Source organism: Chelonia mydas, chromosome 11 (assembly GCF_015237465.2).
Source record: "Chelonia mydas isolate rCheMyd1 chromosome 11, rCheMyd1.pri.v2, whole genome shotgun sequence".
Lineage (NCBI taxonomy): Eukaryota > Metazoa > Chordata > Testudines > Cheloniidae > Chelonia > Chelonia mydas.
Window position 1 is genome coordinate 72904586 of NC_051251.2, and position 26227 is coordinate 72930812.

General features: G+C 42.5%; 1 protein-coding gene across 12 annotated transcripts in view; it reads left to right on the plus strand.

Moving 5' to 3' along the window:
* Positions 1 to 26227, plus strand: part of HDAC4 (histone deacetylase 4) — a 459989-nt gene that overhangs the window by 329985 nt on the left and 103777 nt on the right. For all 12 annotated transcript variants that reach the window (XM_027823219.2, XM_043525826.1, XM_043525825.1 and 9 more), the window contains 2 exons: positions 11575 to 11706; positions 21797 to 21909. In XM_027823219.2, coding sequence (XP_027679020.1) covers positions 11575 to 11706; positions 21797 to 21909 — 245 coding nt within the window. The remainder of the gene's footprint in view (positions 1 to 11574; positions 11707 to 21796; positions 21910 to 26227) is intronic.

Here is a 26227-nt window from a genome sequence, read left to right on the forward strand (position 1 = left end):
TTACACCACTCTGGCAATGTAAAGTATCCTTAAACGTTTTACACCTTTTTTATGCTCCTGGGGGAATTCACTATAAATGGGAAACAATTAACTAACAACAATAGGAACAACTATGCAGGCAGGCTGCTACATTTTCTGCTGTGCCTGAGGGGACAGAGCCTGCCTAATACCTACCTCCAAACAACCTGAAGCCCTATCCCTCCACACAAGGCTGAGCGAGAGTCTCTCTTCCTTGCGCACACACCTGCCCAGCCCCGCCTTCCCTCGTGGTGACTGACGTCTCCCCACACATGCAAGCCCAACCCCCATTCCTCCCGCGCTCATTTATGTCTCTGCCAGGTGCTATGGGTGCTCGAACCAACACGCCTGGGCTGCTGGGGAAGGGGTGTTTGTTCCCTGCTGATTTCTTTGCTTCCCCATTTTTCTGAGGGGAAGCAAAGAAAACTGCAAGAGACACGAATTCTGCATGTGCCCCAAGAGTAACATATTTTCTCTAAATAAACTGAGGCACTAAGGCCACAATTCAGTAAGGTAATTGAACATACAAATGGTCCCATTGACTTCAGTAAGACTTATGACATGCTTAAAGTTAGGCGTGTCCTTAATTATCTGGCTTAATAAATACTGTGACAAAGTTCCTCCTCTACCTTGGTGGGTCTTGTGCTTATTGGTGGATTTGCTCGCCTTGGAGCTTCACAGCAGCCCTCAGTTTGGCTGTTTTTGTGAACCCACAGTCCAGGTCAACTCCTCCTGTGTCTGACCAGGAGTTGGGAGATTTGGGGGGAACCCGGGCCCGCCCTCTACTCCGGGTTCCAGCCCAGGGCCCTGTGGAATGCAGCTGTCTAGAGTTCCTCCTGGAACAGCTGTGCGACAGCTACAACTCCCTGGGCTATTTTCCCATGGCCTCCTCCCAACACCTTCTTTATCCTCACCATAGGACCTTCCTCCTGGTGTCTGATAATGCTTGTACTTCTCCGTCCTCCAACAGTATGCATTCTCACTCTCAGCTCTTAGCGCCTCTTGCTCCCAGCTCCTTACACGCGCACCACAAACTGAAGTGAGCTCCTTTTTAAACCCAGATGCCCTGATTAGCCTGCCTTAATTGATTCTCGCAGCTTCTTGATTGGCTGCAGGTGTTCTAATCAGCCTGTCTGTCTTAATTGTCTCCAGAAGGTTCGTGATTGTTCTGGAACCTTCCCTGTTACCTTACCCAGGGAAAAGGGACCTACTTAACCTGGGGCTAATGTATCTGCCTTCTATTACTCTCCTGTAGCCATCTGGCCCGACCCTGTCACATATTCCCCCGCTGCTCAACACTACGGGGTTTGGCAACTTGGGACGTCAGGCAGTGTACTCGTGACAAGCCATCTGCATTGCCATGGTGGCTTCCGGCCCGATGTTGTATGGTGAATTGGAAAGGTAGTAGGGACAGGAACCATCTGGTCACCCTTGCATTCTTCTCTTTATTTCACTGCATCCGCTGGAGGGGTGCATGGTCGGTCACAAGGGTAAACCGTCATCCCAGAAGGTAATAAAGTAGTGTTTCCATGGCCCATTTCACAGCTAGGCACTCTCTTTCAACCACGGCATACTTCTGCTCTCTCAGGAGGAGTTTCCTGCTGAGGTAGAGGATTGGGTGTTCTTCATCTCCGACCATCTGCGATAGGACAGCTCCCAATCCTACTTCAGATGCATCTGTTTGTAAAATGAATTCTTTGTTGAAGTCTGGGGCTATAAGCACGGGGTTACTGCAGAGGGCTGTCTGTAGATCCATGAATGCTTTTTCTACAGCATCTGTCCACTTCACCATGTCTGGACCCCGGGCATTTATCAGGTCTGTCAGGGGACTCACTCTGGTAGCAAAATGGGGAATAAACCATCGGTAGTACCCCACCACACCCAGGAATGCCCAGACTTGCTTTTTCCTATTCAGCTGGGGCCAATTTTGGATAGCCTCTAGTTTGATTAGTTGGGGCTTGACCATGCCTCTTCCTACAATGTAGCCAAGGTATTTAGCCTCGGCTAGCCCTATAGCACACTTGGCTGGATTGGCTGTGAGGCCAGCCCGTCTTAGCATGTCCAGAACCGCTTCCACCTTTCCTAAGTGGGCTTCCCAGTCGGGGGTGTGAATAATCACATCATCCAGGTATGCCGCTGCATAACTGGTATGGGGCCGTAGGAGCTTGTCCATAAGACGCTGGAAGGTGGCAGGTGCCCCATGCAGTCCAAAAGGAAGAAAAGTATATTGAAACAGACTCTCTGGTGTAGAGAATGTCATCTTTTCTTTCGCATCTTTGGCAAGGGGAATCTGCCAGTATCCCTTTGTTAAATCAAGGGTGGTGAAAAATCAGGCACTGCCCAGGCGGTCAACTAACTCATCGATATGGGGTATGCATCGAATTTGGATATCTCATTCAGCCGGCGAAAGTCATTACAAAACCTAATGGTGCCATCAGGTTTGGGCACCAACACAGTCAGGCTTGACCACTGACTGTGGGACTCTTCTATGACTCCCAGCTCCAACATCCTTTTTACCTCTGCCTTGATCTCCTCCCTTTTTGCTGCTAGGACCCAATAGGGCCTTAAAGTTACCTTTGCCCCAGGGTCTGTGATAATGTAGTGATATGCTTCGGTGGTCCGACCTGGTTTGGTTGAAAACATGTCATGGTATCGGTTGATCATCTCAGTTATGTCCTTCTTCTGGTTTGGTGTCAGATCAGTGGATATCCTGATCTGCTCCTGCATGTTATTTCCCTGGATCGGGGTCTCTTGGGCCACTACACATGCCTCTCGTTGGTGCCAAGGCTTTAAGAGGTTAATATGATAAATTTGTTCTTGTTTCCGGCGTCCTGGCTGCCGCACCTTGTATGTTACTTCCCCCACGGGTTCAACCACCTCACAGGGCCCCTGCCATTGGGCCAAAAGCTTGCTTTCTGCCGTGGGTACCAACACCATCACCCGATCCCCTGGTTGGAACTGTCAGTTTTTTGACTGGCAATGGTAATGGGTTCGCTGGGCCTCCTGCGCCTTTTCCAAGTGTTCCCGTACAATAGGGGTGACCCGGGCTATCCGTTCTCGCATCTGCAACACATGGTCAATTATATTTCTCCCCTCATTGGGTTCCTCTTCCCAGATTTCTTTTGCGATATCTAGTATGCCAAGGGGGTGGCGTCCGTATAATAATTCAAAGGGGGAAAACCCAGTTGAGGCCTGAGGTACCTCCCGGATTGCAAACATAAGGTAGGGTGTCCTAATCCTTCCCATCCCGACTTACCACTTTCCTTATCATTGCCTTGAGGGTTCGGTTAAACCTTTCTACCAGCCCATCCGTCTGCGGATGATAGACTGGAGTTCTCAGGGTATGTATATGGAGCAGTGTACAGAGGTCCTTCATTAGCTTTGACATAAATGGGGTTCCTTGGTCTGTTAATATCTCCTTTGGTAGCCCCACTCGGGCAAAGATCCCCACCAACTCTTTAGCTATCGTTTTAGAGGCCGTGTTCCGCAGGGGGACGACTTCTGGGTAGCGAGTAGCATAATCCAGAATGACAAGTATATATTGGTGGCCCCGGGCTGTCTTCTCCAGGGGTCCCACTAGGTCCATGGCTATTCGCTCAAAGAGGACCTCTATGATGGGAAGGGGTACTAAAGGTGCCCTCAAGTGGGGACGGGGACTGTGCAGCTGACACTCCGGGCAGGATGAACAGCACTGCCGCACTTCTTCATGTACTCCAGGCCATAAGAATCATCGCAGGACCCGTGCCAGGGTCTTCTTTACTCCCAAATGCCCCCCAAAAAGATGACTATCGGCCAGACTTAATACAGCATTCTGGTGTTTTTGAGGTACTAGGATCTGCTGTACCTTCTGCTCCTGTACTGGTATAACCCGGTATAAGAGATTCTTCTTCATTATGAAGTAGCGTCCTGGTCCCTGGGTTTTCCCTTCCATGGGAACCCCATCTATTTCAGCCACCTCCTTCCTAATGTAGTCATACCTTGGGTCTTCACCTGGTCCCTTCCAAAATTTCCTCTCCCGGGGCTAATCTGCCCAAGATCTAGGGGGCCAGCCTCTGTTGCCTCTACTGGTTTGGAGGCGTTAGGGTGTGGGTGAGACTCGGGTGCTTCTCCCTCCTGGATGGCCTCCTTTTAAGCTGCTCGGGTCCGCCTACCTACAAGAGCTACCCTCTGGCTTTGGACCAGTATTCAGGTTGCCAAGGCCTTAGCTGCCCTTCTTTCCCTTTTCGTCTTTCTACGCTATCTGGGAGTGGAGAACAAATCTGGGGATATTTCAAAGAAGGTTGCGGGTTGACAGTCTACTGTGGATGCCTCACTACTTTCAGGGCTTCCCCCTTTCTCCAGTTCCCCTACCGGGAGTAAGTCTTCAAACCCTGGGAAGTCCCTCCCTATGAGCACCGGGTGTGGGAGTTTAGGGACTACACCTGCTGCTACCTCAGTAATGTTCCCCTGAATCTCGATTTTTACTGGGATGGTGGGGTAATAACCAACTGTCCCATGGACGCATGTTATCCCCATATGCTTGGCCCACAGCAGCTGACTACGCTTCACGAGCTTCCCTGAGACAAGCGTGATAGCACTCCCCGAATCAACCAGTGCTGTGGTCTCTACCCCATTTAGCTTCACTGGTTTGGTGTACATATGTGGGATAAGTGAGACCCCCGCAAGGTGGATTAGGGAGCATGGGTCTGCCCACTTCCCCAGGTTACACTGCATAGGCTCCTCGGCATTGGGACACTGTGCAGCTATGCGCCCCCATTCCCCGCAGGTGTAACATCTGTATGGAGCCCTAGGCGTTCCCCGGTCTCGGTTTGGGCAGTCTAACATCACGATCCTCTTCCCCCTCAGTGCTCCGACTCTTTGTGGCTTCTGGTGGACCTTCAACCCCTCTCTTTTTCCACTTGGGTTTTCCTGGTGGCCCAGTCACCCGAGCTCGAGGGCTTGGTGCTGCTAGTTTAACCTGGGGTGCTTCTTCCTTAACTGGTCTGGTCAGCTCCCTTGCCGTCCTTCGCCTTTCTACCAGCGCGACAACCTCATCGTAGGTGGAGGGTTTGTTCTGGCTTACCCAGGTGCGAAGGTCTGGCAGTAGTCCTATCATGTATCAGCCGATGACCAGAACCTCTAGTATCTCCTCCGGACTCCGGGACTCAGTTCGTAACCACTTTCGTGTGAGATGGATGAGGGGTTTTGTCTTCCTGGTATCTCCATTCATGATATCGCTGGGCCCGCACTGCGGTCGTTACCCCAGATCTGGCCAGGATCTCTGCTTGCAGCTGGGGGTAGTCTGCCGCAGCCTCTTCAGGCAAATCATAGTAGGCCTTCTGGGCCTCCCCACACAGGAATGGAGCGAGGATGCCAAACCATTGTTTTCGAGGCCAAGCCTCCCGCAGGGCTGTCCTCTCAAAGGCCAGGAGATATGCCTCTACATCATTCCCCCGCGTCATTTTCTGCAGCCAATTGCTGGCCCGCATGATCTGTGTCCCATCATGGCAGCGTTTCAGCTCTGTAAGGGCCTTTACCAGGTTTACCAGTTCCTGCAACATAGCCCGGTCTTGAGCAGCCTGGTCCATCAGCAGGCGATTAGTCTCTTCCTGTAGCTGCACTGCCTCCTGTTGGGCGGCTGCCTGGACACGGGTAGTCTCCTGCTGGGCAGCCGTGGCTTGTATCAGTGCCCGCACTACGTCCTCCATTGTGGTGAAAAAAAAAACAACTTTCCTTTTTTTTTTCTCCCCCCAAACAGCCGCCTCCTTCCGTCGTGCTGTGCACACCAGATCCCAGTGCTGACATCAGTTGTGACAAAGTTCCTCCTCTACCTTGGTGGGTCGTGCACTTATTGGCAGATTTGCTCTCCTGGGAGCTTCACGGCAGCCCTCAGTTTGGCCGTTTTTGTGAACCCACAGTCCAGGTCAACTCCTCCTCTGTCTGACCAGGAGTTGGGAGGTTTGGGGGGAACCCGGGCCCGCTCTCTACTCCGGGTTCCAGCCTAGGGCCCTGTGGAATGCAACTGTCTAGAGTGCCCTCCTGGAACAGCTGTGCGACAGGTACAACTCCGGGCCGGTTTTGTTCAGTATCTTCATAAATGATCTGGAGGATGGTGTGGATTGCACCCTCAGCAAGTTTGCAGATGACATTAAACTGGGAGGAGAGGTAGATACGCTGGAGGGTATGGATAGGATACAGAGGGACCTAGACAAATTAGAGGATTGGGCCAAAAGAAATCTGATGAGGTTCAACAAGGACAAGTGCAGAGTCCTGCACTTAGGACAGAAGAATCCCATGCACTGCTACAGACTAGGGACCGAATGGCTCGGTAGCAGTTCGGTAGAAAAGGACCTAGGGGTTACAGTGGACGAGAAGCTGGATATGAGTCAATAGTGTGCCCTTATTGCCAAGAAGGCCAATAGCATTTTGGGATGTATATGTAGGGGCATTGCCAGCAGATCGAGGGACGTGATCGTTCCCCTCTATTGGACATTGGTGAAGCCTCATCTGGAGTACTGTGTTCAGTTTTGGCCCCACACTACAAGAAGGATGTGGAAAAATTGGAAAGAGTCCAGCGGAGGGCAACAAAAATGATTAGGGGACTGGAACACATGACTTATGAGGAGAGGCTGAGGGAACTGGGATTGTTTAGTCTGCGGAAGAGAAGAATGAGGGGGGATTTGATAGCTGCTTTCAACTACCTGAAAGGGGGTTCCAAAGAGGATGGATCCAGACTGTTCTCAGTGGTAGCTGATGACAGAACGAGGAGTAATGATCTCAAGTTGCAGTGGGGGAGGTTTAGGTTGCATATTAGGAAAAATGTTTTCACTAGGAGGGTGGTGAAATACTAGAATGCGTTACCTAGGGAGGCGGTGGAATCTCCTTCCTTAGAAGTTTTTAAGGTCAGGCTTGACAAAGCCCTGGCTGGGGTGATTTAGTTGGGGATTGGTCCTGCTTTGAGCAGGGGGTTGGACTAGATGATCTCCTGAGGTCCCTTCCAACCCTGATATTCTATCATTCTCTGGGCTACTTCCCCATGGCCTCCTCCCAACACCTTTATCCTCACCATAGGACCTTCCTCCTGGTGTCTGATAATGCTTGTACTCCTCAGTTCTCCAACGGTATGCATCCTCACTCTCAGCTCTTAGCGCCTCTTGCTCCCAGCGCCTTACACACGCACCACAAACTGAAGTGAGCTCCTTTTTAAAGCCAGGTGCCCTGATTAACCTGCCTTAATTGATTCTTGCAGCTTCTTGATTGGCTGCAGGTGTTCTAATCAACCTGTCTGTCTTAATTGTCTCCAGAAGGTTCGTGATTGTTCTGGAACCTTTCCTGTTACCTTACCCAGGGAAAAGGGACCTACTTAACCTGGGGCTAATATATCTGCCTTCTATTACTCTCCTGTAGCCATCTGGCCCGACCCTGTCACAATAGCTAACTGAATTTTTGAATTAATAAGTGTATACCATTTGATAAGAAGACGTTACGTGACCTGAAGAGTACAAAGCTTTTGAGATTGACTTCCAAGCACTGTAGATTGCATTAAGACTCTGAGCAACACTTCATTTGGACACATTGTATGGTGGGATGAATGTCAGCTGATTTTCAGTAGAACTGATGTTTCTTAAAGAAAATTGAACCTGTGCCCTCAAACTCCATAATATCGTTTGAGTTATGTGCTGGCTGGTTCATGTTATTTTCTTATTTATACTTTTGAAGTATAGGTCTCTTAAATTTAGGCAGCATTTTTTTTCGTTAGATGACAGTAAAAAAAACAAATAAGCTTATTGGCCCTGACTGAGCTTTCGATATACATTGTTGAAAATTGAAATTCTTTATAACACTGAGACATTCCGAAATGACATATGTAAATACCTAGAATTTCAGATCATTCTGTGCTGCTGGCAGGGTGTTGTTAATTCACTTAACTCCGAGTTACATAACACCTAGTGAAATGTATACAGATATTTTCATGTACCACGGATATGAATGACAGGTGAAATGGGATACCAATGTTTAAAAATTCCTTGGAGTTTTGATAAAGATTTCTGTATAGGATTAGTATTTAAAAAAAAAAAGAAAAAACAATATTGTAGAACAAAGTCTAAACTTTTAGTTGTAGAATGGTAAGGGTTTAAACAACTTCTAACTATTTTGAAACTTATCTCAAGATGAGGAGGGGATAAAGAACACCGTGTAATACATTTGTCTGGGAAGTTCCATGTGTTTTCTTTGGATGGTCATATCTTCCTTTGGAGATGTTTTGTTTAAGCATGTGGTTCCTTATTTTCATTCACATTGAAATTCTTGTTACAGGAAAGGATTCTTATTAGTATATTCAGACCTGTAGCATCATTTGTAATACAGTAACTCCTCGCTTAACATTGTAGTTATGTTCCTGAAAAATGCAACTTTAAGTGAAACAATGTTAAGCAAATCAAATTTCCCCATAAGAATTCATGTAAATGGGGGAGGGGGATTAGGTTCCAGGGAAATTTTTTTCACCAGACAAAAGACTATATATTATGTAGATATATAGATACACACACACACACACACACACACACAATAAGTTTTAAACAAACAATACTGGTACACAGCGATGATGATTGTGAAGCTTGGTTGAGGTAGTGAAGTCAGAGGGTGGGATATTTCCCAGGGAATGCCTTACTGCTAAATGATGAACTAGCAATTGGCTGAGCCTTCAAGGGTAAATTGTTAATGTAGCTCACATTCTACAAGGCAGCACGAATGGAGGGAGGGGAGACAGAGACACACACCCTGTGTGTGGGAGAGAGAGAGAGCTGCACATTACTCCTTTAAATTCGCTGAGCCCACTCTAAGTTCACTGTCTTTTTAAGTTAATCTGCAAGCTGAGACGGCAGCTGCTGCCAGGAAGCTCCCTCCATCCTGAGCCCTGTCCTGTGTCCTCCCCTCTCCCCCTCCCCCCCTACTCTATGGAAGATTGGGCAAGTGGGGTGCAGGAGCAAGGGGGAGGTGGACACCGTGACATTAGACCCCCCCCACCCCACCCCCTACACAGCAAGCAGGAGGCTCCGGGGAGCAGCTCCAAGGCAGAGGGCAGGAGCAGCACATGGCAGTGGGGGGAGGGACAGCTGAACTGCTGGCAATTGATAGCCTGCTGGGCAGCTGCGGCACAGGGAACTTAGGGGAACAACGGGGAGCTGATGGGGCGGCTGCCGGTCCAACCCCCACTAGCTAACTCCAACGGGCGGCTCTTCCTGCAAGCAGTGGACAAAGCAGGCGGCTGCCAAACGACATTGTAAGGGAGCATTGCGCAACTTTAAACGAGCATTTTCCCTAATTGATCAGCAACGTAACAACGAAACAGCGTTAATTGGGATGACTTTAAGTGAGGAGTTCCTGTATTAGCTAATCTATGATACCCTGATTTTTTTTCTCCATTTTAAGGTGTTTCATACTTAGACACTTTCTTCATTGTATACCTTTAAAATACACTGATTTCTCTATTCCCAACACAAAACGTAATTCAGACAAATACCATACAAGAATAAATAATATGAATGAAATCCTCATTTTAATGTAATTTATATTGTCATATTTTTCTTTGTCAGAAGTCAGATGCTTTAACCAACTGTAGAATATGGTTCAGAGTAGCAGCCGTGTTAGTCTGTATCCGCAAAAAGAAAAGGAGTACTTGTGACACCTTCAAGACTAACAAATTTATTTGAGCATAAGCTTTCATGAGCTACAGCTCACTTCATACATTGCATGCATATATAGATACTCCATATATATGCACAATATACATAACCACATTTATATGAAATATTGCTTTAATTTATTTTTAAAGTATAGACCCAAACATCTAATCAATTAGTTTATTTAAAATGTAAATTGGCTGCAACTGTAAATTATCCACCTTAAAGAATAAAGACTATATCATGAGGCTCTGAGTGTTCTCATGTCTATTGTCTACTTTTAAACTAATATTAGGTCCTTCCCTTTAAAGCAGAGCTCTTTTTTTTCTGAACTAACGTGGAAGAAAGTGCAATTGATATTTAAATAGCCCCCTCTTTAATTTTGTCCTTCTGGCAAACAACAGATTTATATTCATTCCATTTGCTGTCTTTATGTAAATGGCCTATAACGTGATTTTGCCCTTCACTAATGGATTTCAAATTGAATTTTAAACATCATCTTGATGAGCCTGACACTTTTTAAAAGTATCTCCTTTATCTTTTTTTAAAGCAAATTTAGGTAGACAATTTTTTCTGTCCATGGTATATTCATGAAAAGCTCCTTCTCTAAAGTTTCATCAGAGAACAGTTGTGATGAGAACTTTTAAGCATTTGATCATGAAGTCGTCAACTTCCAATTTGTGTGCTGTCCACAATTAAAACATTCTATGTTGGCATTCTACACACTCTAGAGGGCAATAAATCTGTAGCCAGACTTTGTTAAACAAAATCAGTTTGTAAATCCGACTTCAAGTCTGCTGAAGAAGTTTTACATTGTCAACCGTTGGGCACAAAGAATCAAGTGTATCAGTATTTAGTGGTGAGAGCATAGAACTTGCCAGTAAAAGGAATTAGACAGCAGAATTGCTGGAGAGTGGAGGAAGAGAAAGTTTGGGTAAGTTCACAAATCCAGTAAATGTCAGGAGCCCTGAAGCACTCAAGGAAATATTTCAAACATACTCAAGAGAGCACAAAGTTTACAAAAAAAGATGTCCTCCACTGGGAATCTTTTCCCTTTCTCATGGCTTCCTTACCTATTGAAAAATATTTATATGAGACACGTAGTGCTGGCAGTTCAGTTTCTTCTCTGATTCCTACTTAGGAGGATGTGGTGAGGGTTCTGTGCACATCTCCTGACTCTTCCATTTGATGAATATAGCGTCTTGGAACATTCCCATGCCTGAAACTTTCATTTAAGGGGATAGTTAAAATGTGTATCATCTGATGTAAAGGGGTTCCAATTTTACAAATTTCCTGTGGCCACAAACCTCTTGGCAGTCCTGATGACCTTAAGGTAGTTATACATTTTAAGATAAACTTTTGAAGTACTGCGTGTGTGTTAGTCATACAACAATCCTTGAACTATGCTTGGAAAATTAAGATAATTATTCTTTTGTTATCCGCTATAGAGGCCCATTGATATATTAATTTATAGAATATCCATTCCAAGGCTCTACCTTTGTGATAAGCTTAGTAGTCAGCAGTGGAGTGATTATAAATATATTATAGGTGAATATCTTACTTTGTATTAGATCTCATGAACTTTACAACAAATCATACTGCAAACCATTATCTCCAGTCCATAGGTAAAACATTGTAACATGCTTTTTTATAAAAAGCACTATTAATTCTGATCATTAGTGTTTTAACAGAACTAGTGCAGAAGCATCTGTCGGTATTTTTTCATTATACGATAATGCTTCATTCCAATTATTATGTCATATGATTAATTTCCCTTACATTTCTGTGGAATACTTCACTGAAGATTAGCCAATATAGTTAGCAGAAAACAATGAATAAGATGATATTAAATGGAACTCTGCATTCAGTGATGACTTTTCCTTTCTTTGTACAGCATCTGAACCCAACCTGAAGTTACGATCCAGATTAAAGCAGAAAGTTGCTGAAAGACGGAGCAGTCCCCTGTTACGCAGGAAAGATGGCCCAGTGGTTACTGCTCTGAAGAAGCGTCCCCTGGATGTCACAGGTATGTTAACATAAGAACGGCCATACTGGGTCAGACCAAAGGTCCATCCAGCCCAGTATCCTGTTTGTCAACAGTGGCCAATGCCAGGTGCCTGTGAACCTAACAGGTAATCTCTTTCATGCCATCCATCTCCACACTCTGACAAACAGAGGCTAGGGACACCATTCCTTACCCATCCTGGCTAATAGCCATTAATGGACTTAACCTCCATGAATTTATCCAGTTCTCTCTTAAACCCTGTTATAGTCCTAGCCTTCACAACCTCCTCAGGCAAGGACTTCCACAGGTTAACTGTGCGCTGAGTGAAGAAGAACTTCCTTTTATTTTTTTAAACATGCTACCCATTAATTTCATTTGGTGACCCCTAGTTCTTATATTTTGGGAACAAGTAAATAACTTTCACTTTCTCCACACTACTCATGATTTTCTATACCTCTATCATATCCCCCCTTAGTCTCCTCTTTTCCAAGATGAAACGTCCTAGCCTCTTTAATCTCTCCTCATATGGGACCTGTTCCAAACCTCTAATCATTTTAGCTGCCCTTTTCTAATGCCAGTATATCTTTTTTTGAGATGAGGGAACCTCATCTGTACGCAGTATTCAAGATGTGGGCATACCATGGATTTATATAAGGGCAATAAGATATTCTCCGTCTTATTCTCTGTCCCTTTTTTAATGATTCCTAACATTCCGTTTGCTTTTTTGACTGCCTCTGCACACTGCGTAGACGTCTTCAGAGAACTGTCCACCATGACTCCAAGATCTTTCTCCTGATTAGTTGTAGATAAATTAGCCCCCATCATATTGTGAGTATAGTTGGGGTTATTTTTTCCAATGTGCATTACTTTACATTTATCCACATTAAATTTCATTTGCCATTTTGTTGCCCAATCACTTAGTTTTGTGAGATCTTTTTGAAGATCTTCACAGTCTGCTTTGGTCTTAACTATCTTGAGCAGTTTAGTATCATCTGCAAACTTTGCCACCTCACTGTTTACCCCTTTCTCCAGATCATTTATGAATAAGTTGAATAGGATTGGTCCAAGGACCGACCCTTGGGGAACACCACTACTTACCCCTCTCCATTCTGAAAATTTACCATTTATTTCTACCCTTTGTTCCCTGTCTTTTAACCAGTTCTCAATCCATGAAAGGATCTTCCCTCTTATCCCATGACAACTTAATTTACGTAAGAGCTTTTGGTGAGGGACCTTGTCAAAGGCTTTCTGGAAATCTAGGTACACTATGTCCACTGGATCCCCCTTGTCCACATGTTTGTTGACCCCCTCAAAGAACTCTAATAGATTAGTAAGACATGATCTCCCTTTACAGAAACCATGTTGACTTTTGCGTAACAATTTATGTTCTTCTATGTGTCTGACAATTTTATTCTTTACTATTGTTTCAACTAATTTGCCCGGTACAGACGTTCGACTTACCGGTCTGTAATTGCCAGGATCACCTCTAGAGCCCTTCTTAAATATTGGCGTTACATTAGCTATCTTCCAGTCATTGGGTACAGTAGGTGATTTAAAGGACAGGTTACAAACCATAGTTAATAGTTCCGCAATTTCACATTTGAGTTCTTTCAGAACTCTTGGGTGAATGCCATCTGGTCCCAGTGACTTGTTACTGTTAAGTTTCTCACTTAATTCCAATGTTGGGTAATTGTTGGATAAGCAACTGAAAGCCATGCCTCTTGTCGCATTCTATACAAGGCTCCGAGCTTTAAAACCTGTTTATATATCTGATTAATTCTTCAGTCAGGATCTCTGTACTCCCTTTGGCACCCTTAACCCTTTAGTCCTTGGACATTCATCAATGAAGGCATTGTTTCCAAGTCCACAGGCTCTGTTTCACAACTCTAGTTTTTAATCTTGTGTTAATCAGATATAGATATGGAGCCAGTGTAGTATTTCAAGATGGTAGAAATTACGGGTTGTTGGGAAATACAGCATGAAATGTCTCAAAGGCATCTCCATGGATCCAGGTGCTAAGCATAATTCATAACTGGACCACTCCAATGATAAATGCTTTTGACGCCATATTATTTTGGGCCTTGTGCAGACCTCCATTGTTCTTCATCAAAGAATTAATTTAAATTAGGACCATCAAGCGATTAAAAAAATTAATTGTGATCGTGAGATTAAACAACAATAGAATACCATTTATTGTTAATATTTTTGGATGTTTATTACATTTTCAAATATATTAATTTAAATTACAACACAGAATACAAAGTGTACAGTGCTCGCTTTATATTTATTTTTTATTACAAATATTTGCACTGTAAAAAACAAAAAACATTCACCTCATACAAGTACTGTAGTGCAATTTCTTTATCATGAAAGTTGAACTTACATATGTAGAATTATGTACAAAAAATTGCATTCAAAAATAAAATAATATAAAACTTTAGAGTCTACAAGTCCGCTCAGTCCTACTTCTTGGTCAGCCAATCACTCAGACGAACAAGGTTGGTTACAGTTTGCAGGAGATAATGCTGCCTGCTTCCTGTTTACAATGTCACCTGAAAGTGAGAACAGGTATTCGCATGGCACTGTTGTAGCTGATGTTGCAAGATATTTACATGCCAGATGCATATGTCCCTTCATGCTTCAGCCACCATTCCAGAGGACATGCTTCCACACTGATGATGGGTTCTGCTTGATAATGATCCAAAGCAGTGTGGACTGATGCATGTTCATTTTCATCATCTGAGTCACATGCCACCAGCAGAAGGTTGATTTTTCTTTTTTGGTGGTTTGGGTTCTGTAGTTTCCGCATCAGAGTGTTGCTCTTTTAAGACTTCTAAAAGCATGTTCCACACCTCGTCCCTCACAGATTTTGGACAGCACTTCAGATTCTTAAAGCTTAGGTCGAGTGCTGTAGCTATTTTTTAGAAATCTCACATTGGTACCTTTTTTGTGTTTTGTCAAATCTGCTGTGAAAGTGTTCTTAAAACGATTATGTGCTCGGTCATCATCTGAGACTGCTATTATAACATGAAATATGTGGCAGAAGGCAGGTAAAACGGAGCAGGAGACATACAATTCTTCCCCCAAGGAGTACAGTCACAAATGTAATTGACGCATTTTTTTTTTTAACTAGCATCATCAGCATGGAAGCATGTGCTCTGGAATGGTGGCCGAAACATGAAGGGGCATACGAATGTTTAGCATATCTGGCATGTAATACCTTGCAACGCCAGCTACAAAAGTTCCATGTGAACGCCTGTTCTCACTTTCAGGTGACATAAATAAGAAGCAGGCAGCAGTATCTCCTGTCAAAGTAAACAAACATGTTTGTCTTAGCGATTGGCAGAATGAGAAATAGGACTGTGTGGACTTGTAGGCTCTAAAGTTTCACACTGTTTTATTTTTGAATGCAGTCATGTAACCAAAAAAAATCTGGATTTGTAAATTACACTTTCTTGATAAAGAGATCGCACTTCAGTCCTTTCATGAGGTGAATTGAAAAATACTATTTCTTTTGTTTATCGTTTTTACAGTGCAAATATATGTAATAAAAATAATATAAAGTGAGCACTGTAAACGTTGTATTCTGTGTTGTAATTGAAATAGGTATTGAAAATGTAGAAAAATATCCAAAAATATTTAATAAATTTCAATGGTATTCTACTGTTATAAGTGTGATTAATCGCAATTATTTTTTTAATTGCGATTAATTTTTTTGAGTTAATCACTTGCGTTAACTGCGATTTTTGACAGTCCTACTTTAAATATAAAAACACGTTATGTGTTGTTTTACCATAGATGATGATATACTCAGAAGTTACTTATTTTACAACCTCTTGCAAGAAGTAATCAACATTTCTTTTTTGGAGAAATTTCATATTAGGAGGTAGACTAGGTAAGATTCTAGATTATCATAAAGTTTAATTTTTAGCACCATCTAGAGAGAGCTGTGTGTAAGTATATTTAGACAACCACTTTTTGCTTTTCTCAGACCTTCCTGGCACTTCAGAGCACAGTGTCACAATTCATGCAGCTTAAAATTCAGCTCTGCTCTGAAAAGTGGCTCTGTAGAAATGGCATCATTGGTTCCATGAGTGAATGTGTGGGTGTGTTATCTCCTTACCAAATGTTCTTGGTTTACAAGCAGGAGATGCTTTTTCTAACCAGCAGCCCTGCAAACTCCACAACAGAGCTGAGAAGCATGCTTATTTCTTTCTTCTTATGCTACTGCCTGTTACAAAGGTTCTGCAGGCCAAATTAGGGCCTTTGTAACACTTGTGCAACCTCATTGTTTTCAGATGGTGCCCTCTGTGACACCTATGCACACCCGTCTTTGCTGGGTGTCTACAGATGTAACTGACTGGAACTAAGTTTTGAAAAAAAATGAAAAAAAGAGGCGGCTGATCAACAGCCAGGAATAGATTCCTGCTTACGCTCTTAGCTGCCTGGGCTCCTGCTGCACTAATAGGAATGAAAAGCATGAACGTTTTATTTTGGTCATTACAGTCAGCGGGTCAGACTCTAGGTAAATACGGAGTTCATGTGTTGAGTTGAAAATGCCATTTTTACAGCCACTTTTCAGGGGAAAATTGTACTTTTAATCCACAGAGAATATCCCTGGATGAAATTAAGGCTTGAATGTATCACAAAGATAAATTGAGTGCCACATGTTTTTCTTTTGTTTAGGTAATAAACGTGGAATCCAATAAATCATAGCTTATGACCTGTTACTTACAGAAGTGCATGTGTTTTCTATCCAACCAAAATATTCTTTCTACAAAGTCCAGGTTTTCATTAAGCGCCCCAGGTGCCCATTGTGGAGAAAGTTGAAGGGCAGTAGTGAAACTTCAGGTTAATTGGATTTTCTTCACTCAAAATGCTGGTGCTTAGTGCTCACTTAATTGGACAGAGGAAGACCAACACTGGCAGCAGGAGGCAAGGCACAGGAAAGAGTAATGAGGCTGTTTTTACACAGAATCACCTTTTATTTCCAAAATTATGTTCTAAAGGTATGAAGGCCTGCTTTACATTCATGAATAAAGCAGTATGTTATGGAGTGCTACAGAGGTCTCACAACCTCAGAAAGTAATTTTATTTCAAAGCACAGTGATGTTGGGGAAAAAAAAGGAGGATTTTCTGCCTCAGTGCTCTGATTGCTGAGTGTCTGCGCTCCTGTCAGCTGGGGTGATGGTCACATGTCTAATTAAGGAGGAACCACATCCTTGATCAGCATTTTAAAAAGAAGTCTTTGGTTAATTTCTTCTCCAACTCTCCAATAGTCACTTTGAAAGAGCCTTTCTCCACTTCCAGTGTCATCACTGAACTAAATGAGCATCTTGGTAATGTCATAGCTCTCATATCTTTGCAATAGAATAGAAAATACATTGCTATTTTGGGCAAGTCCATGGATGAAAAGAATTTCCTTTTGTTTGTAGGTTAACTTCATATAGGAAGGAATAGTGCTGAGTACTAACTTTTGCTTACAATGTCAGGAATAAGGCTTTGGGCAGCGGAAAAAAGTTCTCCTATTTGTTCAGTAAGCATGCTCATACATGTATGTGTTACCCACACACCTTCTGGGTGTGGTGTTCTGTCCCATCTAGTGGCACGGAGACCACTTAGAGAGAGAGAGAGAGAGAGAGATTAGTGCGTTTGCTCTACAGCCTTATCTGCCAGCCAGTTGACTTTTAGCTCATGTGGTAGAGGCTCATGCACTAAGCTCCAGAGGTCCCCGGTTCAATCCCACCCACCGACGACCAGGGTCTGTCGTTGTTACATATAGATACTCAAATAAGTCATGTTGTTGGCTTCTCATTCTTCACAAGTGTATTGGGAAGCATGACTTGAGAAGTCATAGTATTGTTTGAAGGGTGTGGAGAAGATAGTTGCGGAAGCTCAGAGACGGTTCCATAGTTTCGTGGCTGGGACATGTGGTAGCAATGGATGTCGATCCACTAGAGCCTGTAGAGTCACATAGTAAAATGCATAGTGCTTGGAATAATCAGATTAGTAGCAGATTTATAGAAAGAAAATACCTTTGAGTATGTGACGTCTAATGATTACTAGGTGGGCAGTCAGTTTTAGATTGTTACTTAATCCTTAAATTTCTCTTGATTATAGAGGACAGTAAAATCTACTTATTTACTCTACTCCTACCATAATATGTGCCGAATTACTCCACTAACCAGGTTAAGGGGGTTTCAGCAATTAAATAACTAAAACAAAATTTGTTTCATGTCCCCAAAGTCATACCAGTTGGCTCCATTTCCACTGAGACATTCCAGTGAAATGTCCCAGATTGCATCAGGCTGTTATGTCACAGCTACCTGAAAATTATACTGGGGTCAGCCAAATCCTATTTTCTCATAGTTGGAATGGCTGTCAAAAGGTCGCAGTGATTTCTGCTTTCTAAGTAGTCTTGGAAGGCTTAGATTGCTATTGGTAAATGTTGGTAAACATTGATTTCACTGTGCAACCACAAACTGACAAAAAAAGTATTTCGAGTGATGACCGTCAAAATTTACAGATAGGCAAAATAAGAAAAATGCTGCTGGAGAACTTATTAGTTTGATTTTAAGGATATTTAATTTATATAGTTTGACATGTGATGCTGACAATTTGTGTTTTAACAGTTATAAAGCTTTAACTTTTTGAATCTCAATGGCTGCTCTCATTTAATTATAGTCTACTTCCTTTCCCCCCGCTCATACAATTTCCTTCAACAGTGAAAATTTACATGGATAAAAACGTTTAAAAATGAACATATATATTATGTGTCAAAATTATAAAAAAAAACAAAAAAAAACAGCGGAATTCTGCCAAGCATACTTCTTAGATAATAAAAAGAGAAACACTGAAAACTGTGCTATATGCAAAATAAGAGGCTCCTATGGGCCTGCTCTGTGCTCCAGAAGAATTTTCTGATAGCCGCGAAATCAGCTAATCTGCAGTGCTGCACTGGAGCTGGGAAATGCAGCTTTATAGGCTGTTAAAAAAAAGTTTTGGGTTCAGGTCGGATGTCCCACTTGCCCTGGTTAGAGGGGATGTTAAGAACATAGCGGTAACATACGTGAAGTTGTGGGCATTTTGTTGTTCATATAATAAGGGTTTACAGCAATAGAATTATAAAGTGAAGTTTAATTTTAACTACAAAATCCTCGTGGTTGTGTTGTGATGGGTTGTGTACACTCCACACTGGATGAGTGCAGGAAGGGGTCATAGAACATCAGGGTTGGAAGGGACCTTAGGAGGTCATCTAGTCCAACCCCCTGCTCAAAGCAGGACCAATCCCCAATTAAATCATCCCAGCCAGGGCTTTGTCAAGCCTGACCTTAAAAACCTCAAAGGAAGGAGATTCCACCACCTCCCTAGGTAACCCATTCCAGTACTTCACCACCCTCCTAGTGAAAAGTTTTTCATAATGTCCATCCTAAACCTCCCCCACTGCAACTTGAGACCATTACTCCTCGTTCTATCATCCGCTACCACTGAGAACAGTCTAGATCCATCCTTTTTGGAACCCCCTTTCAGGTAGTTGAAAGCAGCTATCAAATCCCCCCTCATTCTTCTCTTCCGCGGACTAAACAATCCCAGTTCCCTCAGCCTCTCCTCATAAGTCATGTGTTCCAGTCCCCTAATCATTTTTGTTGCCCTCCGCTGGACACTTTCCAGTTTTTCCACATCCTTCTTGTAGTGTGGGGCCCAAAACTGGACACAGTACTCCAGATGAGGCCTCACCAATGTCGAATAGAGGGGAACGATCACGTCCCTCGATCTGCTGGCAATGCCCCTGCTTATACAGCCCAAAATGCCATTGGTCTTCTTGGCAACAAGGACACACTGTTGACTCATATCCAGTTTCTCATCCACTGTAAACACTAGGTCCTTTTCTGCAGAACTGCTGCCTAGCCATTCGGTCCCTAGTCTGTAGCGGTACATGGGATTCTTCTGTCCTAAGTGCAGGACTCTGCACTTGTCTTTGTTGAACCTCATCAGATTTCTTTTGGCCCAATCCTCTAATTTGTCTAGGTCCCTCTTTATCCTAGTCCTACCCTCCAGCGTATCTACCACTCCTCCCAGTTTAGTGTCATCTGCAAACTTGCTGAGGGTGCAGTCCACGCCATCCTCCAGATCATTAATGAAGATATTGAACAAAACCGGCCCCAGGACTGACCCTTGGGGCACTCTGCTTGATACCGACTACCAACTAGACATGGAACCATTGATCACTACCCATTGAGTCCGACAATCTAGCCATCTTTCTATGCACCTTATAGTCCATTTATCCAGCCCATACTTCTTTAACTTGCTGGCAAGAATACTGTGGGAGACCGTATCAAAAACTTTGGTAAAGTCAAGAAATAACACGGCCACTTTCCCCTCATCCACAGAGCCAGTTATCTCGTCATAGAAGGCAATTAGATTAGTCAGGCATGACTTGCCCTTGGTGAATCCATGCTGACTGTTCCTGATCACTTTCCTCTCCTCTAAGTGCTTCAGAATTGATTCCTTGAGGACCTGCTCCATGATTTTTCCAGGGACTGAGGTGAGGCTGGCTGGCCTGTAGTTCCCCGGATCCTCCTCCTTCCCTTTTTTAAAGATGGGCACTACATTAGCCTTTTTCCAGTCATCGAGGACCTCCCCCGATCGCCATGAGTTTTCAAAGATAAAAACTGTCCTAGAGACAGGGACTTATCTGTCCTATCCTGCCATCCCTGTCAGAAGTAAGAAGCTATAGGTAATTAGGAAGGAATAATAATATAAAGTGGGTGTGGAAGCCCTCAAAGGCAGTTTCCCTGAACAAGAGAACACCCATCTCTAGAGGCTTAGAGCTCTAGATGTGTAGGCCTGGGACAAGCGCTGCAAGTGAGACAGCGGGAAGGGAAAGCTCAATCAGTAATTAGTGAGTGGCCAAAACAGACTAGGATTCCCGAGGGACAAACTCTGTGTGGGTTTTTGTTACCTCTGAGAGTCTTTGACCACTGTCTACATGGAGGACTTTTAGTGTAATATCTGGGAACTTTGCACGTTTTCATGAAGATAAAGAGTTGTCCAGCTAGTGCTGCAGGACAATAAGTGTAAAGAGACTGATGTCTGGAGACACTCAAAACAACTCTTATGAGGTTGCCTTTTATTTTCTCAATTATCCTCCCATTTTTCTGTCCTGAGATGAATGCAGCATATGGAGGCGTCTACCAGTAATCCAGGGGCAAAAAAATGTATACTTGAAAGTCAGACTTCACCCTCTGTGTTCATTATTTCCTCACTTGGAACCCTGGAGACCTGCTCACACTCTTCTGATTCCAGCCCTTTCCTAGTGCTTCTCTGTTGGGAATGGAAAGAAACTAGTACTTGGATGGGAGACTTCTAAGGAAAACCCAGGTGCTGTGGGAAGTGGTATTAATTATCTAATTAGTACTGTTCCCTTTAACTCAGTACTGGACCAGAGCTCCAGATTGGTGTTAAGGTCCTGTGTGCTGCTGAAGCTACAATTCTGTAGATGACAGCACCTCAGGAAAATAACTGTTTCTCATAGAATGCTGAGCACACTGTCAGCTCTTAACAAATAACCACTAAGGGCATGACCACTTACATTCATTGGGGCACTTTTTGTAAAAGTGAATGTTGGTGCTGGTGTGAAAAAGCTGTCAAGGGTCAGTAATGAAAGTATCTTTCCATTTAAAACATGAATAAATTCAAATATACAAGAAGAGTGCATGGGAAAATGTCAAAGCTCAGAAAGTTACTTACTTGTGCAAGACTGAGAGCATGATTAAGATAAAATGCTAAAGTGGATTGGAGGAGGCACTTCATAAAACTGTAGTAGAACAGTTTGACATAGACTGACTTGGCTTGTTCCTGCTTTCTAAATTGTTTATTGTGTGCTTAATCATATTTAAAGTTCTTGACACACTATGCAAAAAAAGGTTGCAGAGAAAAGATATAAGTATTTGGACACTCTGTTTGAAAGTACATCTTTGTTGATATATTCTCAATATAGAAATGTTTTATTACATCTTCAGGGTTTTTGTTTTCCCTGATAGATCTCTCCAAATAGCATTGCAGAGATAGTTTATACTGTTTCTAAGCGTTGTTTTTGAATGTGTTTTAGACTCTGCATGCAACAGTGCTCCTGGATCTGGTCCCAGTTCTCCAAACAACAGCTCTAATAATATAAGTGCTGAGAATGGAATTACAGGATCAGTCACAAGTATTCAAGCAGAGGTACAGAACTGCTCTTTACCTTGGGTTTAACACTTGTGCTTCCAATGAACTTGTGGGAGCTATAAAATATACAGGGAAAGCTGAACCTTGAGTTGGATGGCTACTCTCCTAACCAGTGAAGATTTGAATGTTTTGGAAACGTAACATGCTTAGTCTGCATTTGCTCATAAATATCTGTGCTTGGGGTAACTGGCAGTAGCCATAATATGGATTGATAGATTTAAAAAAGGAAAGGAACGTTGGGGGGAAATCTTGAAGAGGGTTCCTTTCTCAAATATAGGTTGCCAACTCTCTTGAGTATTTTCAAATGTTGGATATTTATTTTCATGCTTTATAATGTTGAATAACTTCATTTTATACAGGGGATTAATACAAACATTGTTCAATTTCAGGGATGGAGGAATATAATATTACCTGGTTTAAGTTCCTTCTCCCCCGCTCAGTACTCAAAGGCTTCCTGTAGTGTGTTGACGTTTGCCACCAAATTTTAGCATCCTCCCACCTTTATGCAGTTTAAATCTTAGCTTTTGTTAACCTTTGTTTTTAAATTGCATCTTTCCATAACTGATTATTATTAATAAATAATCCCATAAACTGCAGGGCGTTTGCACCATCCTCCTAAACATCTGGTGTTGGCCACTGTCAGGGACAGGATGCTAGACTAGAGTTGGGTCTGATCTAGTCTGGCAATTCGTACGTTCCTGTTATTGAATCTGAAAATATGTGACGCTCTCTGTCATTTTGTAACCTTCATGTTTGGAAAGGTGGTGTGTAATTATCCAGACCCTGCTGCTGTATTTCGCATTGCAGGCTTCACATTTGCTGTTTCCCTTGAATATTATTCATGCATTTACATTTATAAACTTTCCTGACAAAGCAGAATTTTGGTTTAGTCACACTGTCCTCCAACTTGTAATTTTGGAGAATGGAAAGGTGTTTTCTGAAGCATAAATCTAGGCTATTTGAGCTTTCTAGGTTTGTACAGACTTTGGCTCAATTAGCATTTCTAATACTGCATAACACACAATTTTAAAAACCTTCAATCAAAATATATCATGGACCTCATAACACAGTCACTCATGCAGTACAGCATTGGTCACTTCACCTGACACAATAGAGCACGGCTGTTCTAAAGAGGTTGGCTGAAATTCTGGTTTGGGCTTTATAAAAGGAGCAATAGTTCTATTTCATGTGTTTCGTAGAACTCTGGCAGCATGGGGAAGGGTAATTATAGCATCCACAGTAACAACAGCTTTACTTAAGGCTACATACTGTATGCGTTTCCATGACAAAACCCTCATTTCAGTTGCTCCTGACTTTGTTCAGTGAGACTGTTCTAGTATAGCTGCTGGAGGATTTGGTATCCTCCCAAACGGAATTGAGCTACCAATTCTGTTGATATGTGAACCAGAAGAGAATCCAGCTGCCCTTCTCTCTGAAGTTTCACTTCTGATAGCAAAAGTCAGACTCACAAGTATCAGTGGTTGAATCACTGCTGGATTCTGGGCTCATGTGTCTTCGTAGCCCTTTGGCTAGTAGAGGCATACTCTTCACTTGTTCACTCTACACTGCTCCCAGGAGTGAAAGTTATAACAATGACTTGTCACTACAGTCAGTCCTTCCTCCCCTCAGCGTCCTGCTCTTATTGCATCTTTAGCAGAAGGAGCGTAGGCAGATGGGGACTGCTGAGAGACTCATAAACTCAGCTACAAATATTCAGTCCTGCACAGGAAAGCTTGCACTGTTCCAAAGGGCACAGCTTCCCCAAAATCAGTGTTCTGGGAGGGCTCATCCCACGAGTGTGGATATGCAGAGGCAACACTCTCTCCAAATAACTTTGCTTTTTACAAATGAATGTATTACTTCACCAAGGCTATAATTCCAGTCGTTAGTAAGGTCTGCAGAAAAAATCTTTTAGATACACATGCTGTTGCAAGCATTTGATGTCCAGTTTCAGTGACTACCTATTGCCTCTTGTAAAGCAGTGAAGTCATAATTTTAAGACTGAGGCATGAGTGATGCCAGACATGTAAAGTCTGTGTATTGCCAAAACAGTTCTCCAGACATGTGAAAGATACCTGTCTCTTTCCCTACCCGTTTCACAGTTTTACTACAGTGTCTCATTCATAAAAGCATAAGAGCTGCCATACTGGGTCAGACCACGGTCCTTCTTGCCCAGTATCCTGTCTCTGACAGTGGCCTGTACCAGAGCTTCAGGAGGAGTGTAAAGAACAGGGTAATTATGAAGTGATCCACCCTGTCTTACACTCCTGCAGTGGATAAATAGTCAATCACAAGTTTAGGGTCGCGCTGAGCATAGGATTGCATCCCTGACCATTTTGGCTAATAGCCATTGATGGCCCTATCCTCTATGAAAGTATCTAGTTCTTTTTTGAACCCCATTATATTTTTGTCCTTCACAACATCCCATGGCAATGAGTTCCACAGGTTAATTTTGTGTTGTGTGAAAAAGTACTTTCTCTTGTTTGTATTAAACCTTCTGACTATTTAATTTCATCAAATGATCCCTGGTTTTTGTATTGTGTAAAAGGTAAATAACACTTTTCTATTCATTTTTTCTACACCTTAGTCCTGGTACATGTGAGAAGAATTCCATTGTGATCTATGAATTAATTTAAACTGAAACACTTTAATGTAGCCTCCCAAAGCAACCTATGTGAAAAGTAAAAAATGTTCTTCTGCTGTTTCTCTAAAAATTGCACCCATAATTTTCTCACCTGTTTTATGATTTTATGGAAGAGAGCAAGAATATAGTCTGTAAGCTATGGTGCTGTAGTGATTTTAGAAGTAGGTGTGATATGAACAATTAGTCCACTAGATCTTTGAGGCCACAGTCCACAGGAAACCTCACAACCCACTAATGGATGACACATAATTTTTGATAACCTATTGCACTAACTCTCTTGCTGTCTACAGATCTTAAAGTTTATTCTGTTAATTAAATCTTCCCTATCCTCAGCATTCACATCTGCCAAAAACTGGTCATGCCCTTCGTTACCAATTATTTTCTGTAAGCACTGGATATTTCATGATGGTAACTGAGCCATTCCTCTAAACTTTTCTGCATGCATTTGTCAGGGGCTATCCAAATGCAGTTAATTAAGACAGCATTTTAAATGCAGATACTTCCTTTCAAACGAAGCTTGTATACATCAGGAAGTAACATTACCCGATTACTGCTTGCTTCCATGTATCTTGTAAAAGGCCAATGTAATGCACACACCAGACTCCAATTTCTGTATTACCCCAAATAACAGACTGTCTGCTATAAATCAGACCCATTTCCACTTTGTATATTGTAAATAGTCAACAATTTCTGAGCAATTAGTCTTCTAATGTGATAGTTTCACATTTACCTGAGTGTTTGGTTTTAAATGAGAAATGTGTATATTTGCACATCAGTTGATCAGAGATTCATCTCTGGACCCACACCAAATGGGAAAACTGATCATTTTTATATTATTTAAATTAAAATACTTGCCTCAAGTGTAGAAAGCATACAGCCCCATTCTGTTCACAGTGGATAAATAGCATTTATTTTTTAAATACTGTGTTAAATTTAACAATGTTTTTTCCACCTATGCAAGGCTATTTGACAGTCACTGACCTTTTATTTCACATAAAGCTTTAAAAAGTGCTGCCTGAGTAGACAAAAGCTGTAGCTGCTGGGTGTGTGCTCTGCTCTGTATTTCCACCGCATTTATGTACAATTCATAGACAGATTCAGTATATTTAAGATGATGATAATGGAACTGAAATTTTGTGTGTGCAATTAGTTTCAAGCTGTTGTGTTTTTCATTCAGTTGTGCTTAATACAAATAAGCCCCCCGAGACTATTTGAGGCACAACTAAATGGGGATTTGACTGTTTAAAGTGTAAATTGATGTAATTTTGTTACTTTTATGAGATCAGTACCCCGTAAAAGTCAGGAAAAGATGTCAGTATCTCACCCACAGTACATGCCCAATTTTCAGCATGTGGTGCAGTAACGTTATGTTTACGCTTTAAGCAAAATTTCTAAGAAGTGTTCAAAATCACCCTGGCAAATAAGTGAGTGGAAACACAAACAAGTTTTTTACGATTTTGCCTTGGTGTTCATGTGTGTGCCAGTGGAAATATTTAACAACTACAGAGAAATTAGCGCTGACAAGACCTTTGTGATAGATCTGATCTTCAACATGTTTTTAATAATTATGATTGACAAGATTGCAATTACACAGGAGAAGACTTTAGAAATGGAAAGAACCTCACTTGGCAAATTGAACTTAGCTTGAGCATATGTGAGAACTAGATAACT